General features: G+C 26.5%; 1 protein-coding gene across 1 annotated transcript in view; it reads right to left on the minus strand.

Annotated features, from left to right (window-relative positions):
* The window catches only part of LOC113553616, a 76,045-nt gene that overhangs the window by 22,929 nt on the left and 35,527 nt on the right, over positions 1-17,589 (minus strand). Inside the window, exons 2-3 of the mRNA XM_026957023.1 lie at positions 4,392-4,597; positions 2,928-3,063 (exon numbers count right to left, since the gene is read on the minus strand). Of these exons, the coding sequence (XP_026812824.1) occupies positions 2,928-3,063; positions 4,392-4,597 (342 nt within the window). The remainder of the gene's footprint in view (positions 1-2,927; positions 3,064-4,391; positions 4,598-17,589) is intronic.

The raw sequence follows: 17,589 nt of genomic DNA on the forward strand, positions 1-17,589 counted from the left end.
AAACCGACCGTTTTCGTAAAAATCGTCAAGCCACTGCCATTGCCACCACGCCAGTTGTTATTACATAGAACGCCTCATCGTAGTCGTTTTCGTCGCCAATCCGTGATTAAATACATTATGACATTATAAAATAATGTCTACGGCCTTTATTCGTACTAATCTGTACACGTGTAATTTTATTATTGTATTGCTATCGCACTTCTATAAGCACAATTCGTTTGAACTAGCTGCAGCACCTGGTGGTGAATGAAGAGGACGCTGAGACTCCGCGAACGTGTACAATATAAATTAAATTAAATGGTATTTTATGCCCTCAAAAGTGTAAACGACTGACATGAACAAAATTCAGTTAATTTTATACATCATTATTCGAATATTTAAAGTTATCAGTGCGTTGTGGATAGTATGATAAATGAAAATACGCCAAGGATATAACGAATTGTTGTAAAAAGTGACGTTGTATTTTTCACCATTTGAAGACATAATTCGCAATTAACCTTACTACTGGAATGCTAAACAATTTCAACATAATTAAATCAAACTGGATATTTAACTTTTGTATATTTTTAGTGTATGAACGGAGAGATGAATGTATTCATTTAATAATGATGAATGTGTGTGTATGATTTGATTAAAAATCAAGAAAGTAAAAATTATTAGTTCATATTTTGCCTTTCTATTAGTTATTTTAACTGTAGATAGGATATTATCTATTTGGATATTTTAATACAGTATATCTGTTTATAAATTAATATAATAGATACCACAATAGTATATAATTAAATTATATAAAAAAAAAGTTGATTCATAATAATTTAAATATATATTATTAGACAATTCCTTTGATGAAACATTTTTTTTTTTTATATTTTTTGTTATCTTTTAAGACATGCATTCTATTTGTGTGTAAATTATTATGGTAACCCGGCGATTTAGATAGGCAATTCAGCTACACACAATTTCATATTTTAATTTTATCGGAATCTCAAAAAAACTGTATTTTATCAACACTTAAAATACATTGAAATACGAAATATGTGAGTAAGTTACACAATCAAAATGGCTGATGTATTTCATTGGTTTATTTCACAAATATGTATAACGAATGAAGGCAATATAAGAAACGTAATAATTAGTACTGAATATATTATATATGATTGTGTATATTTTTTTTTTACTACATAATAATTATACATTTTAACATTAACTGTACAGTTAAATAACTATTGTAAACAGAAAATTTTTATTAAAATGTGTTTAGTTAAGCGACTGCTACTAATGACGATTACGTGATTACCATGACCACAAATATATAACTTTCTAATCAATTGATTTTCCTAGATTTCTGTAACATGTAGTAATTTTAATTCTACTCGATTTTAACCATACCATTCGACGATATAATAATATAATTTTATCAAACACAAAAATAAATACATTTATTGCTGTAGAATCATAATATTATTTGTTGTATTATTGATGAAATAAAATAAAATTTAAACTAACCGAAAGTATCTTAACAATCTAAATGCACGAAATTCATAGTTATTTTGAATTATACTCATTATATTAATTTCGAATGCTTATAAAGTGCGTAAAACAAAATCAAATTTAATAGTCAAATAATGTATTTAAATTGGATTTAATTATACCCTCGAAATTAAGGTAGAGAAGCTTTGCATTTGTGTTTAAATTTTAAAAAAAGCCAGCTTATCCGCAAGAAAATATTATAAATAGACAAATGTTACTTTTAAGCCCCTCATTATTATTTATGCCTGAGTTTATGAATAAAAAATAGCATTTATGTAACGTGTGGTTGACGTGTATGACATATCATTATAAGGCTAATAATAATTGTTCCAAAACAGAACATTAGGGGTACGTTAGATATTTATTTTTTATATAACGAACGGATACTTTATCATTATTAAACATATATTGTCGTCTGATAGGTAATAATACTTTTTATAGATAACACCGTATAAAAAAATATTCTATTAAAATTTTAAGTTGTCAATCATTATACAGGATGATTCTTTTATCAAACAACACTCATTATTTCAAAAAGTATTAATGTTTTTGAAAATATTTTTTTACATAGTTTCAAGATGTTAAAAAACGACGTTTATATTAAAAATGTATATTTTTAAATATTTTTTATCCGTATCATTTCTTAAGTTTTGTACTCTTTTGAATGGCAACATAGTGTTTTAATTTCATATTCCAAAGCAGAATAATTTTCTGAGTATTTTGATACATAAAATTCGAATTTAGGGTGAGTAGTTGATAAGTTATACTTATTTAAAGTTTAGACAAGCGGAGTAGTGGACAAACATTTTGCGGGGTAACCCCATACCACTCCACTCCGCGAACTAAACTTTAAATACGTATAACTCATTAATTACTCGCCCTAAATTCAATTTTTATATATCAAAATACTCAAAAAATTATTCTGCTTTGGAATAGGAAATTATAGATCTATGTTGTCATTCAAAAAAGTAAAAAACTCAAGAAATTATACGGATAAACAATATTTAAAAATATACATTTTTAATGTAAACGTCGTTTTTTAACAACTTGAAACTATGTAAAAAAATATTTTCAAAAATATTAATACTTTTTGAAATAATGAGTATTGTTTGATAAAAAAATCACTCTTTATATCAAAAACATGAATATAGTGATATCTAAATTAAATCATATTCTACGTCAAGTTTAATTTGATTAAAGTGAGTAAAATATTGGCAGATTTTAAAACAATGAATTGTATTATAAATCATAATTTAAATCAATAAATATGTATTTCAAAATATAACATAGTCATGAAAAATAATATATTTCTACGCGATATATTAAATTGTTTGTGACGTTTTGGCGTAATTCATATTTGTATGAAATGGTATTATTTAAATTGTTTTAATACTTACAGACGACGTGCATCCAAGAGGATACGATTTTCGTGTGAAACGATGGTGCATCTGCTGATACCTCACATCGGTACTTTCCTGACAAGTGTCTTCTGACATCTCGTAATACCACTTGATTAGGTCCTGATTGGCTAACCTAATTAAACATACAAACACAAAATCAATGTACCTAATTAATTATATGACAAATATAAAGTACAATAATTATTACACACTTCTATAAAAACACTTATAACATTATATAATATATCAACCATCTCAACATCCATTAGCTAATTGTGTTCTCTAGATAAAAAATATTATACCAAACATTTTTAAATTACAATTTTTTTTTACAAATCATCAGCAATTTTTCCAATATTTTAAATAATAAAAATAATTGTCAATAATATTAAAAGTGTTAGTGAAAAATGCATTTAATATAATAGTATAACACAATATTAAAAATAAAATGTAAGTATGCTAATTGAATATAAACTTTTAGGTGGAATTGTCATGTATAAAATGAGGATAATACGCCGTTGACAGGAAAAAAAACTTTAATGAGATTATGTAAGAAAAAATATAAATACCCATGAAGAATTCAAAAGCTCCGTAAAAAGTACCATTTTTGTTTCAAGAAGACCATTTAATAAAAAGACAAAAAAAAATATACTTAAACTAAATAATTAACTAGGTATATGAATTAAATTTAAATTATAAAAGTATAAGGTTACATATATTCATTAAATGCTTTCAGTAAAAGAGTAAAATTACAATAATTTTACATTATGAACTGATAAAAGTATTTACCTAGAACTTTATAATTTAAAATTAATATTTTTAATTTTTCCATAATGCTAGTTTAAATAGTATAATACATTGCAAATACAATAATATACTATATAAAAAAAACTATTAAGTGGTTCATTTTAAATATTAGTTGTAACTGGAATATATATAACTGTGTTTTAATTTAATTACTATAGATTACATTTTAAACGTTTATAAAACGAAAATTATTATATTTTGTGACTAGAAACTGTATATGATAATTTCCTCCTGATAAATAAATACGTAATTATTGTTTTTTGTAAAATCATTTTTATCAATCTAAAATACAGCATACAAAATAATAAATGTACTTGACCGAGTTGTTTCACGTGCCAGTGCGCACTATATAATATAATGTATTATACATTATAATGTTTGAACATTCATTAACGTTTTCGTATAAATACAATAATTTAATAGTATTCTCAGGAGTGTTTCCGAATGGTAAATGATAAATTTCCATTAGGGGTTTGATCTTTGATGTAAAAACGCGGTAGTGCACAACATTGCAAGGTACCGTTCAACTCATGCGTATTATAATAAATTTAATCAAAAACGCATGTACACGGCGTTGACGTGAATAGTATATTTTGTACAATGGTATAATATTATCGTTATTATTAAAATTGTATTGTCGTGTTGTACACTTACGTCTACGTTTATGCCGGGCCACGGGAACACTCTGGTGTGTGGCAGTTCTTTTGGCACGTACCTAAAGAACTCTTGTCGACCTTTGTACCACTTGACCGTGTACAGTGGATCGGATTCTAGATCGTAAGTGCACGTCATCTTTGCCGACTCGCCGGAAGCCACGGCCACGGGAACCGTTATGCTCATATTGGATAGACTGTCGCATACTGAAACACAACGCAAAGGAATATTAAGTCAAATTAATAAATAATAAGCCCGAGATTATCGTCATACGAATTATCAAACAAAAATGTATTGTTACGCTACGGCATTTTCCGACAAGCCGTTGCGGTGTTGACCGTCCAAGTTTTCGGTCATCCAAGATGTTTTTTTTATTTTTCTAAAGACTATATAATATGTGTGAATTTTTTTCGAACGACACCATAGAATATTTTAATGGATTAGAATTGTACTCGAATACAATGTTTATAATTAACTTTATAAACTGTATATAATTGAACTATATAGACTATACAGATTAAGTAAACGCACTTTTTGCAAGAACTCAAGACAAATTGTATGGACAATATATTTTGTTTTTCGTCAAATACAAAACAAACTACATCAGACTTATTAAATACGTTGTTCTTATGATATAATTATTTTTTAAAAATAAAAATTATATTCATCTTCTCTCAGATATGAAATATAACATGAGTTTTTGACCGATAACGCATATATTTGAATACATACTAATACGTCACTGATTCTTTATGATGACTAAATAATATATTACATTAATGCAGACAATTTTATCTTACAAAAACCCAAATATAAGTGAAAGTTGAGTACTTTTACGTTGTCGAAATTCACATAATATTTACGTTGTTCTTGACTTTAAAAATATTTCGAAACTTTAAAACACATTCTACTTTTTCTGTATTCTTTGCAACTTGCCTACATATAACAATTTTTGAAAATGTATAATATTAAAAGTTTAACATGATTCATATAAAATATATATATTAAGTAGAACTTTGTAACCTAAAATAAACTTAGTTATTCGTCAAATACATAATAACAATTATAAACAAATAATATAAAACACATTCTGTGACAGTTCGTAAATCTTTAATTGTCAATATTGCAATTGAAAATCACGTTGTAATAGCTTAACAAAATCAATAAATGACAAATCACAATATAAAATATAGTATAGTTAGAAGATTTAGTTAATAATAAAATGTAAATAAAATAATAATTAATATGAATAGAATTCAACAATAAAATATGTCGTAAAATAATATAAATTTACTAGAGAAAAATATATAAGCAATAAAACAATAATGTATGGCTTATAATAGTTTGGTTGCAATGAATTTCACGATAAAGTACAGATATTTTAAACACTATGAGGGGTATAACAAAACATAAATAAGACTAAAATATAAAAACTCATGCTGTGTTAGAAACAGAATTATATTCATTAAACAAGTAGAAACTACAAATTTGATATCGAATTTCATTCTTATATCATCTTGCGAAATTAAATTCCATTTCCATTGAGAAATAAACAAATGGTCTAATAATAGTGTATCAAATTATGAATCAAATCCACTTGTTCTATTTCTAAGGAATGTCTTGAGTAAGAAATACTTCTGGGTGTTATTTTTTTAGAAATTGTAAATAACACGTTTCATATCTTATTTTGTAATTTAAAAAAAAAAAACCGCTGTAGGCTTCATAACTTATATATAATGTATCTGTACTTAACATCTGGTGTAAAAGCCATATGTTGCAATGAAAACTGTACTATACACGTATAGCATTTAAATATATATTATACATGTATGCATACATATACGTATAATATAATATAATATTATGTATACAATCGTTAAATGTGTTTAAATTTCAAACTATAAAGTTGTGAGTTCAAAAACGTCTCTTTAAGATAATTGTTCTTAAAAACTCCGTTTTATCGTCACTATTTAAATTATGATGACTTGAGTTGATAAAAATATATTATTCTTCCGTTTGATATGGCTGTAGCGTGTATGGAACAAATACAAATACAAATACAATAATTATCGAAATCTTCTCATATTATTTGTGAAAAAAATATAAATAACATGTTTTTTTTTCAATCTAAAGATATTTTCCAAATAATTTCAACAAAGTTGTTCGTAAATTTAAAAAAAACAATATACGAAAATTAAACATTTAAAAACGCATAATTTTAGCGATAAATAATAATATAATTTTATAAATAATAAAAAATAACAACTAATACAAATGTTTATAAATAACTATCAATATTATTAATATACTGAAAAATGTGACTTCCAAAATGAAATAATTTTTATTCCTTATTTCTAAATATATTGAATACAATTATTAATAATGATAAAAATATTTTTAGTCAATATGTCGAAACACAATTTTATTATAACCCTTATTTCTGTAGTCTATACAAATTTCACAAGAGCAACTATTGAATTAAATAAATTATTTTATTTAAAATTTGAAAATAATATTCAAGTTCATTTATTTCAATCAAATTGTATGATTTTAAACAAAACAAAATTTTAATTCAACCATATAATAAATCTTAACTAAAACTTTTTTAAATTTAAAATTTTTATTTGAATTTTATATAATTTTTAATTTATTTTATCTTTCATTTTTTGTGTAGAATATATTACCGAAGAAATTATTTAGATGTTACATTATACATTTTGTATAGTATTTTATTACTATAAGTACTAAGTGATGTTTAAAAATTATAAGTTGCAAAATAATTTATTATTTCACTTTTAGCGTAAAATATTATGCAATAGACGAAAAACATTATTTTTATTTTCAAATATTTAAGGTGTATTTTTTATTATAGATTGTAAATAAACCAATTTTAATAAAATATATAAATATTTAAATAAATATAGGGATTCATATTAAATTGTTAGCAGAAAGTTTTACATAATTTGTATGTAAATATCTTATTTTATCATAATATAATAAATGTTATTCTAATTTCTGATATATTAAATTTGTTTATAATATTATATTATAACGTAAAAAATATGCATTTTCATAAGTTACTATTCAAAAGTTTACTTATGTAACAAATTGTTTGTTAGTTTAAATGTTTTTGTTTCATTAAAAAAATATAAATGATTGTATTCATGCAATATAAGTGAAAAGAGTTACTTTAATAGAATTTTTAGTCCCCATAAAATGTGTACGTAATCAATATGCTTGCAATTAATACCTGCATTTAAACATTTATTCTGTAAGAAATTTTGTTTTAATTTAATATATATATATATATATATTAAACTACAAACGTATAGATTTGTTGCAGTTTTTTATTTCGTAATTTAATAAATACATTCATCTTGTCAATACTAAGTATGAAATATACTTAATAGTAATAAAAAAAGGTATCAATAATATTATCATGAATGAATAAATATATATTATTATTAATACAACCATATTTTCGGTAACAACATGAAACGATTAATTTCAGTTTAATTTTTACTACAAAAGTTGTTCGATAAATTATTATTTTACAATTGTTTCAAACATTATTTGCAAACCGTTATTATTAAAAATAATAATAATATATATATATATAAAATATAATATAGGTATATACAAACGTCCTGCATGATAAATTACACATGAAATATTAGGTGTTAGGTATTTCAGTAGCTGGTGTAACTAAAAACATTTAATATTTTATGATTAATTATGAATTTTAACTAAATGCAGCTACTAAAATATGCATTAAAAATAATAATATTTATAATATTAATTACTGTGGTTTTGTTTTAAAAAATCAATTTTAAAAATGAACATTAATTAAAATGCAATAAATACCATTCTATTCAGACACAATCACTCGCGCGTTGTGACATAACAATCAGTTATGAAAATATTCTAAAGGTATAAATAATGGTGATATTAAACACTACATTACACTTTTTATATTTATACCTAGTATTTATTTCGTTTTAAAACATCATCCAATTTTTCAGGTATATTTTTTCATGAATATTATCGTTCATTATCCATTATGTTGGGATGAAATAAAAATACAATATTCATAGTTGTTATTTGCAGTTACACATTTTTAATTATTATCATTTGTAAATGATCAAACGCAAAACTTATTAAAAAACATACAAATATCAAACATAATATATCTACTACAGCCGATTATCTCGCTTTAATGTACATTGTTATAGTGTAGTACTATTATATTATATTCTAACTGTCAACGCGTTATGAATGTTATGATGTACTCACAATCGATTTCTGATATCTCCAGTATAACAAGGCTACAACTATTGCGGCAAACAACGCTGAATCCCCTTAAATTACCATAAAATGTTCGTGTGAACTATATGTGTATAGTTTATACCTATACACATATGACTTAACCGCTTTTGTTTCACAAAAACACCAATTTTCAAACAGCACAATATAATAATAATATGTTTATCAATTCGGGCGCGAGTGAGCGCGTTCAGTTTTTCGTCTGCACAGATTACCAGACAATAATAACAATGATTAATAATTATGATAATAACATATCCAAACTCATTCATTTTGTGATTTGTAAGGGATTGTGGTACGCATAAAACATAATGTATTAGGTATATATATATATATATATGTGTGTGTGTGTGTATTTGCAATATAATTCAATCAATGATTTCAGACGCAATAATATTGACAAACGAACAATGCCGAACTGAAAACAGTGACCGGGTGGTGTTCAGCAGCATGATAATAGTATAGTAGTTGCGTCGTGATGTTAAATTATTGTGAAATCGATGATAAATAATTGTATTTGAAAAAAGCAATTCTCAATTATTAAAATAGTACTAGTTTGAGATCGTCCTCTTATTTTACACGTACCTATGTATGTACTTTCTCCTTATAAATTTGTGGGTGAACATGGAAAATCCCGAGTATATTTTTTTTAAATGACCTATCCCGTACTTGGAGTACCGACTATAATATAGTCTCTATTATCAATCGATAAACAGGGTTATGCGAAACTTTTGAAAGACTTCTTCTATTCGAAAAGAAAAGAAAAAACCGTTCAAAGGAAAAGATTTTAATTAAGGTAGTCTTAGTAATTAAAATATTTTAGTGAAAAACAAAATTTATACGATCCTGCATGAACGTACCCGCTTGGATCCAAAATATGTACAGTAATACAGTTTTAGTAATTTAATAATAGCTTACAACTAAACCCGTGTCCAACGTAATCTGCCGTATCCACGGTTCGTCACATTCGATGAACGACTGCGGCTGCAGTACATTATACACAATATTTTATAATGTGTACATCCCGTGCGCACGCATGCAAACAGACATTAAGCCCGATTAAATGGTCGCGTCGATCTCCGACAATGACGAGTAAACGATGAATCCATTACCACCGGCGCCCGTGTGTTTACATTACAGGACATTCCAATTTGATGGGTTGTCGATAGGGGTGGGTTTGTCGATTATAAGGGTGGTGTGAATAAACAACTGAGAGGGGGGGGATATCGGGTAAAGGACTGCCCTCGGATGTCAATAGCACTCCTCGTACTCTTTAATATATCGGTCTGCACACGCACGCAACCCACACGCACTACACACACCGCCCGCAATACATAACCGACAGTGCACCTCACCACACCGCTCGATGGAAACGCGCCTCCCTCCCCACACTGCGCCACGGCTGCTCCTGGTCTACCGAAAACACACATTATATTTTTGTGTCGACTGCCGAAAATTCTTCCCACGAGTTCCATAAATAATATATAATGCGCGTATATACATAATATACAATATATTTTCTTTAAATGTCTTCGGGGTCGAACGTTTCTCTAATGTCGCCACTACTACCGCCGCCGCCGCCGATTTGCTCGAAACACACGACTATGACATCGTATAATAAAAGTCGTTGTACTATACGCCCTTGTGGCAGTATAACCGGTCGTATAAACAGTGGTGGCGACTGGCGGTGGCGGCGCCCACTCGACGCTCGTGGAGAATTTTCCACTTATTATTTTATTTTACTTAACGCCACAGTCCCGACGCCAAACATCGCGAATTAGAAACCCGGCACGGCCATATATTTGCTAGTTGAGCCCCTGCGAACACTACAAATGTTTCTCACGCGATTTCCAAACTATAAACTACATATACATTACACGATTACAACCGACTAGCGTTTTACGAAATTAACACGAAAAGTTACAACTGAATGTTACGCACTAAAGGAGACAAATCGTTTATGAATCCGACAATGTGTGACTGTTTGACAGACGTTGGACGGTTATTGATCGATACTAGAGGGTTTCATTTTTCCACTGACTTTTTGTGTTTGTGATTTTCTCGATAGTCTATGATTATATTATTTATGATTAATAGAATGTGTTTTATTAATGATTATTGATACGTTTTAATTGTGTAGAATGTTTAGGCAATATTGTAAACGGAGTCTATACATTAAACTAAATAATGTGCATTGGTAACTTAAAATTAATATACATTTTTAATTTTAACTGTTTTCATTTTTAATTTAATTATGGACTAGATGCAGGAAAAACAAGATTTAATGTTTATTGATTTTTTTTTAGTTTTTTAACGAAGAGATAATTACTCTTATTTTTCGACAATGTGTGTGTTGTGTGTGTGAGTGTTTGTATATACATTAAGTTTTAGAAAAAAATACTATAATTTTACAACTTCAAAAATGGCTTTGGATAGCAAAAATTGGATTTAGCTAGTAAATTCAAAAAATCCAAATAGAAAATTTTTAGTGGTTTTTAAAATAGAAAACACAATAAGAAAAACGGGCATTTTCACGCAAAATTAATTTTTTTACGAATTTATATTGTTTTTATTTTTTTATGTAACTTAAAAGTAAATAACCATCGATACCGATCTGAAATTTATACCAAATTTTTAGATAAGAATTATTTACTATAAATGTTAAAATATCTTTAAATTAAAAAGCTTTTTAAGCTATTTAGACTTTTGATATTGATATAGTTTTTTCTATAAATTTCAATAAACAACTTTTGCTCAGTCAAAAAGTTTGATAACTTAATACAAAAACCTTTATAAGTTTTAATATAGCTATCAAATAATATTTAAAATAAATAGATACGGCTTGTTTTTATAATCATTTGAAGTTCTAATTTGAAAAAAAATAGATATTACAAATATATAAATACAGTTATTTAATTTTGTTGTAATTTAAAAATATTTATCATGGGAATTTGAAACTTTTACGTGTATTTGCATATTTCATATACACAATGATATTTTCAAAAAAATTAAATTAATTTATATAGTTTAAAGTGTATACTGTATTGTAATAAATAGAAAAATAAATTACTTAAATGATTTATAGCAATACATTGGTATGATACTGGGCTATACATGTCTTGACTTAAAATGTTTTTCGAATATAAGGACGTAAACCTTTTTTTTTAATAATGAACAATAAAAGTTTAATATTGAGTGAGAAAAGTATACAAAAAGATATTTGGTTATAATGAAACGTGAAATTCGATAAAAATACAAACACATACGATATCAGTTATAGAGTTTTACTAAGCACATATAAGAAATAACTCGGGGCATTCAAAAGGTTCGAAAAAATATTATTAACAAATTTGATTATCTATTATATTTTATAATAATATGAAATAAAGGCTTAAAATAATTAGGTATAGACAAATCTTAAGCTTAATGTAAGAGCTGAAAAACTGCACTAAATTTTAATTTAAAAATAATTAACCCAGCGATCATAAAGCTTACAGCTAGCTTAAAACATATATATATTGTATTCGAGTGTACTTAAAAATAATTTATACGTTTTTAATCCACCGTGATAATGGCTATTGCCGATTATAATTGTGTACACGAACTATAATGTGTAACATCTCGAAACCGTAGAACTTACTGCAGAGACACTCATCCGTTCGTGCGGTAAACTGCACAGCAAGTGTTTACTGACATTTTTGTTCTATTATTATACAACAAAACACCAAGCGATACTATTAAGAGGAATCCATTACCGTTTATTTACTCTGACATTTATAATAATAATAATAATAATAATGCTAATAACAACCGTATGTCCTGCTGTACCATAAAAAGTTTGAGGCGCGTTAAAGGATGTTCTTATAGTTAACCAAATGAATAGCATTCAACAGCCAAACGAACGTTATCAGATGTCGAAAGAAATATAAGCCGGAACAATAATATCAGAAATACATAGAGACACTATATACCACTATGTGACTCGAAGACAGACTGACGTACAAATCGATTAACTGAAGCACCGCAAACAGTAGTACTACTTCACCGTGTTTGGCAATAATAATAGCCGATAATAAAGCACAACATATTATTCTCAAAATACACACACACACATACACACACACACACATACACATACACACACACACACACATACACATACATGCGTGCATACACAATATGTGTATTAATACATATTATACAATATACACCACGCCATAAATCATGTTAAAGTATTTTGCCCTATGTATTTGGTTCGACACGGTTTTGATACTGTAAGTTAATTGAAATTCGTAGTTAAATGAATACATAGTAAGATCGGTATCTACATGTCTTAATTAAATCGTGTAACAAACGTCGACAGTATTGCAACAAATGAAATATATTATACTTGTCGAATGACTCCGATATTACAAGCATAATGATATTAATATTTCAGGTAATAACCAGACTGTAATGCGATTTAAAAAAAGTATACTTTAGAGATTTATTGTTATACTTTTAAACACGCCTTTTCGGTCTGCTCAGTTTGAAATGTATTATAATAATATATGTTGGAGGTGTACTTTTTTTTACATAACGTTTAAATCGTTGAAAAAAATGCATAAAAAAGTAGGTACATAGAAATATTTTTGTATCTTCGTTATAAAAAAGAAAAATATTCCATAAATAGTATGTATCATCTTCTTCTACTTTTTTTTTTTTTTTTTGAACAGTTTCTTAAAGACTAATACGTATTTGATGAGGTTGAATTCAAAGTGATTTACTGACATCTTTTACGACTATGAAAATATTTTATATCAAAATATAATATAATAAATATTGTACGCTTAAAAAAAAATGTAAATATTTGTACAAAAGATAAATGTGTTGCTGATATCTAACAAAAAATATCGACTTTTAAACATTTAGTAGTACATGAAAAAATACATCTATATTATGTACAGTTAGTAGTGATTACAGTATGTAGTTCATTAACAATTTAGTAATAAATGTAAAGATAACAGAATATTATATACTAATAAAACGTGATTTCATTTAGTAACACCTATTGTTAACATGATTTATTGGACTAAAAACAATTCACAACAATGTGCTTTTATGCAACTTTCTTCAACTTTATTATAAATTCTTAGTTGTTTAAACTGTTTATTTTGTTAGTAAAATATATTATATTATAGGTATATCGAAGTAAAATGTTTAAACTTATTTCACACAGTAAGATTATGAAAACCCATTCTACGTATTTTTATGAAATAAGATATACGTTATATTTTGTGTTTGCATAATAATATAACTTAATAAAGTAGTAACACACAACTATACTGATGTTTTAAAATGTAAAACTTAAATTCATGGAATTATTAATAATAATAATAATATTTCAAATTAAATAGTTTAACATTGTAGATCTCTTATGAAAATTTAAACAATTAGAATTTTTTAATAATTTGAAACACAGAAAATAATCAAAACTACAACATTGTGATGAATTTTATCTCAAAAAGTAATAATTTTCGAGAAGAAGCTATCAAGTCTTTAATTAAAATAAATATAACATGGCATAATGTAAATAGTTTACTTAGTTTATAATTTGAGTAGTATTAAAAACCAGTAATTAAAAAAAGAGGATAATAAAAAATAGAATAATAACAAATTCTAAAATTTACTCATTCAAATATTATTATGATTTTTTTTTAGTATATTCCTTATACATTGATTATATCTATTTTTCTGTAGTATATATAATCTACGTCCAATATCAAAACAATCTGGAATAGAGGTAGGTATATCGAATAGTTTGTTTAGAGTTGAAAATTGTTTTATAGATTTCTTCCATTCACATGCTCGACATCCGGGTGTAGTATTTCATTTGCCTGTTATTTCCGACGTGTCTGACGCATTCCCGTTGTCTTAAAATGTCGTTTTTAACAAGAAACTTCGGGAAAACAAAACAATAACTCAAGGGAAAAATCGTCGCGAAACTAAAGTTCCAGACCCTAATAGCGTTCCTGGTTTTGTTTTTAAATATTAGAATAACGCTAAAAGTCTTGAACCAATGCTTTATTCAGAATTTACTTATGTCAATATTTATCCATATCCTATTGTGTACGTTTTGAAAAGTGAAATAAACAAGCGATTAAAATCCAAAATATATACCGCCATCGAATTATATAGTATTTAATATAATATGAGCAGTAGAAGTTCAACGCTTGTTGACAAGTTATTTTAAAAATATATTATTTTAAGTTTACATTCAGTTATGTTATAATATATTATTTAATAACAGAACACTAAATTAATATTGATTCACTCATAGTTTAATAAGATACTATTTGTGTAGGTATTATAAAAATAACATATAATATAACACTAGCTTTAATATACTTCTCGTCCAACGATAAATTTTTCATACAAAAATAAATGCATATAATAAAGCATAATAATATTACTACATTATATTAATGTATTTTATATTTAGGAGAATTCACACATCGAATGAAAAACGAAATAAAGTGATTATTAAAAATAAAAATATATCCGGTAAATATACTTATAAAAACAATTGAGACAAAAAAAAGTTGTTACTTTGAGAAGCACGTATTAAAATTAGTGCTTATATAGAGGGTAGCTTTGCGGTGATACAACAGCTGGTTTGAGAAATTCTTTATACAGAATAATAAATAAATATAATTACACGTAAAAGAAAATACGATTATTTATAATTTATACGACTTAAAACGCATTTAAAAGCACTAACGTTTGATGTAATAATTCAAAAAGAAAAAAAAAATAATGGAAAAATTACATTTGGTACATTATGGTGTTCTACTATATAGTTTTTCGTACAATCACATACGTTGTAATTTATTACGAGGGTGCATTGAAAAACACAAAACAGTATTATAATAAAACATATAAAATAAATGGTTACGATCACCCAAAATAGATGATACCATTTTCTAAAAAGAATCGTAAAATCTAGTAATTTTCCATCGGTTCTTATAGCACCTTAAAAACAAAAAAAAAGGAATCCTCCGAAATTTGTTCTTCAAAACTTTATCCATTTAAACACTTTATAGTGTCTCATAAAAATGTCGCTGAAACCTTGACACGATTAAGACTCGATATACATAGTACGTAAGAGTGTTAAAAAAAAACTTTAATGTATTTTTTATAAATTATACGTATATATAATCAACGCTTAAATGGCAGCCGTGAGAAAAATTTGAAAATTGATAATATTTTTTAATTTTATAACACGGAAAATACTTGTCTACAATCTCTGGGGATATTATATTATTGTAATGATCTTATCGTCTGCCAACCAACATCGTAAAAAATATAATACATATTATACCTAACAACATATTGCTGTAAGCACAAACTTTTTATATCTTTTTTTTTTAATAGTGATATATTACAGATTATATCCCTCGAAGTCATTCCGTAGAAATACAATATTATTTATCTGGTATTTTTGTCAACAACAATAATATTCTGAATTCATATCAATTGTCTACGTGAATTCGCAACGGTGGACACACATTAGAAACGGCATACAGATTAACCACGATGGAGTTTTATACACGTTCACAATACGCATAATATTGCAATATTATCGTCAAACAGTGCTCTGCAGTGAATCGATTTTGGTCCGTTTTCGAGTAAATCGCTAGCTCTGCAGAGACGATCGCGACGATTATTTTAACACACATTATTCATGGTGTGGTACCGTTACTAAAGTTCGACAGTATTCCCAAGTCGTACACTGCTGATTTCGGTAAACGATCTTCGGGTTCAGTTTACGGGACCACAACGGCTGTTACCCATACAATAAATAATATATTGTATTTGACGATGTATGCACTTCGTCGAAATACTGTTTTTGTACGTGAATTATGACAAAACATTATAATATATTGAATATAATATTGTGTGTATAGTGTATTTGCTACGGCATCGAAAAATACGTCTTTCGGGGCGAAGTATTTCAAACGGTTGTTTTAGGGTGGTGGGCAGGAGGTTCGCGCTTTCGGAATTTTCACCACCAATGGGATAGTAATAATATTATTGTTATTATTGGGATTTTTACGCGTTACCCGGAATTTGTACCGTCTTTTGAACAAACGGCTATTTATTGTGGTGATTGTAAATTCCACAAAAGGTCGGATGAAACGTTGTTAACTCCGCCTCGACAATGTTTTGGCATAAATTATATACGTTATGGTCGGTTAACAATAAACGCGCACCATCTTACTGCAGTTCGTGTTCTAATAACATTTTTCACTATATTAATTAGAACAATACATAGCAAAAGAAACAGTGTCCATTAATTAAACATAACAATATTAAATGAATCGTATAAATTTCAAAATTAAAAAAAAAATAATAATAATAAAGATAATAATTTCCGTAAAACGTAACATTATTTTAAAATACAGAATAAACGAAGTGTCAATCAATAGAAAATTCAAAGGTTATATTGTATTATAAGGATAAAAAAAATAAATTTTTAGCTGTCAAAATGTGTAATTAATATTGAATTACTTTAATATAAAATAATTATTACCATTGCTTTTTTACTTATTCGATGTGGTTGGTTCAGATATTCTGTCTAAAACAATTATTATTTCCAATAAAACTAATCTAAAAAACCAGTTCTGGCCTAATTTTTTTTCTTATAATTTTAAATGTTAACAATTTACTTAACAAATGCTAAATTTATAGATTCGGAGTTTAGATTGATAATAAGAATTCAAAAGGACAAATGAATTTTGGTGTTATCAACTATTTGTTTATACTAAAGTTATAGGTCGTCAGTTCGAAATAAAAGGAAAGAGATAAGTATTATTGTTAGTATTATTTAAAATAA

This window comes from Rhopalosiphum maidis, chromosome 2 (assembly GCF_003676215.2).
Source record: "Rhopalosiphum maidis isolate BTI-1 chromosome 2, ASM367621v3, whole genome shotgun sequence".
Lineage (NCBI taxonomy): Eukaryota > Metazoa > Arthropoda > Insecta > Hemiptera > Aphididae > Rhopalosiphum > Rhopalosiphum maidis.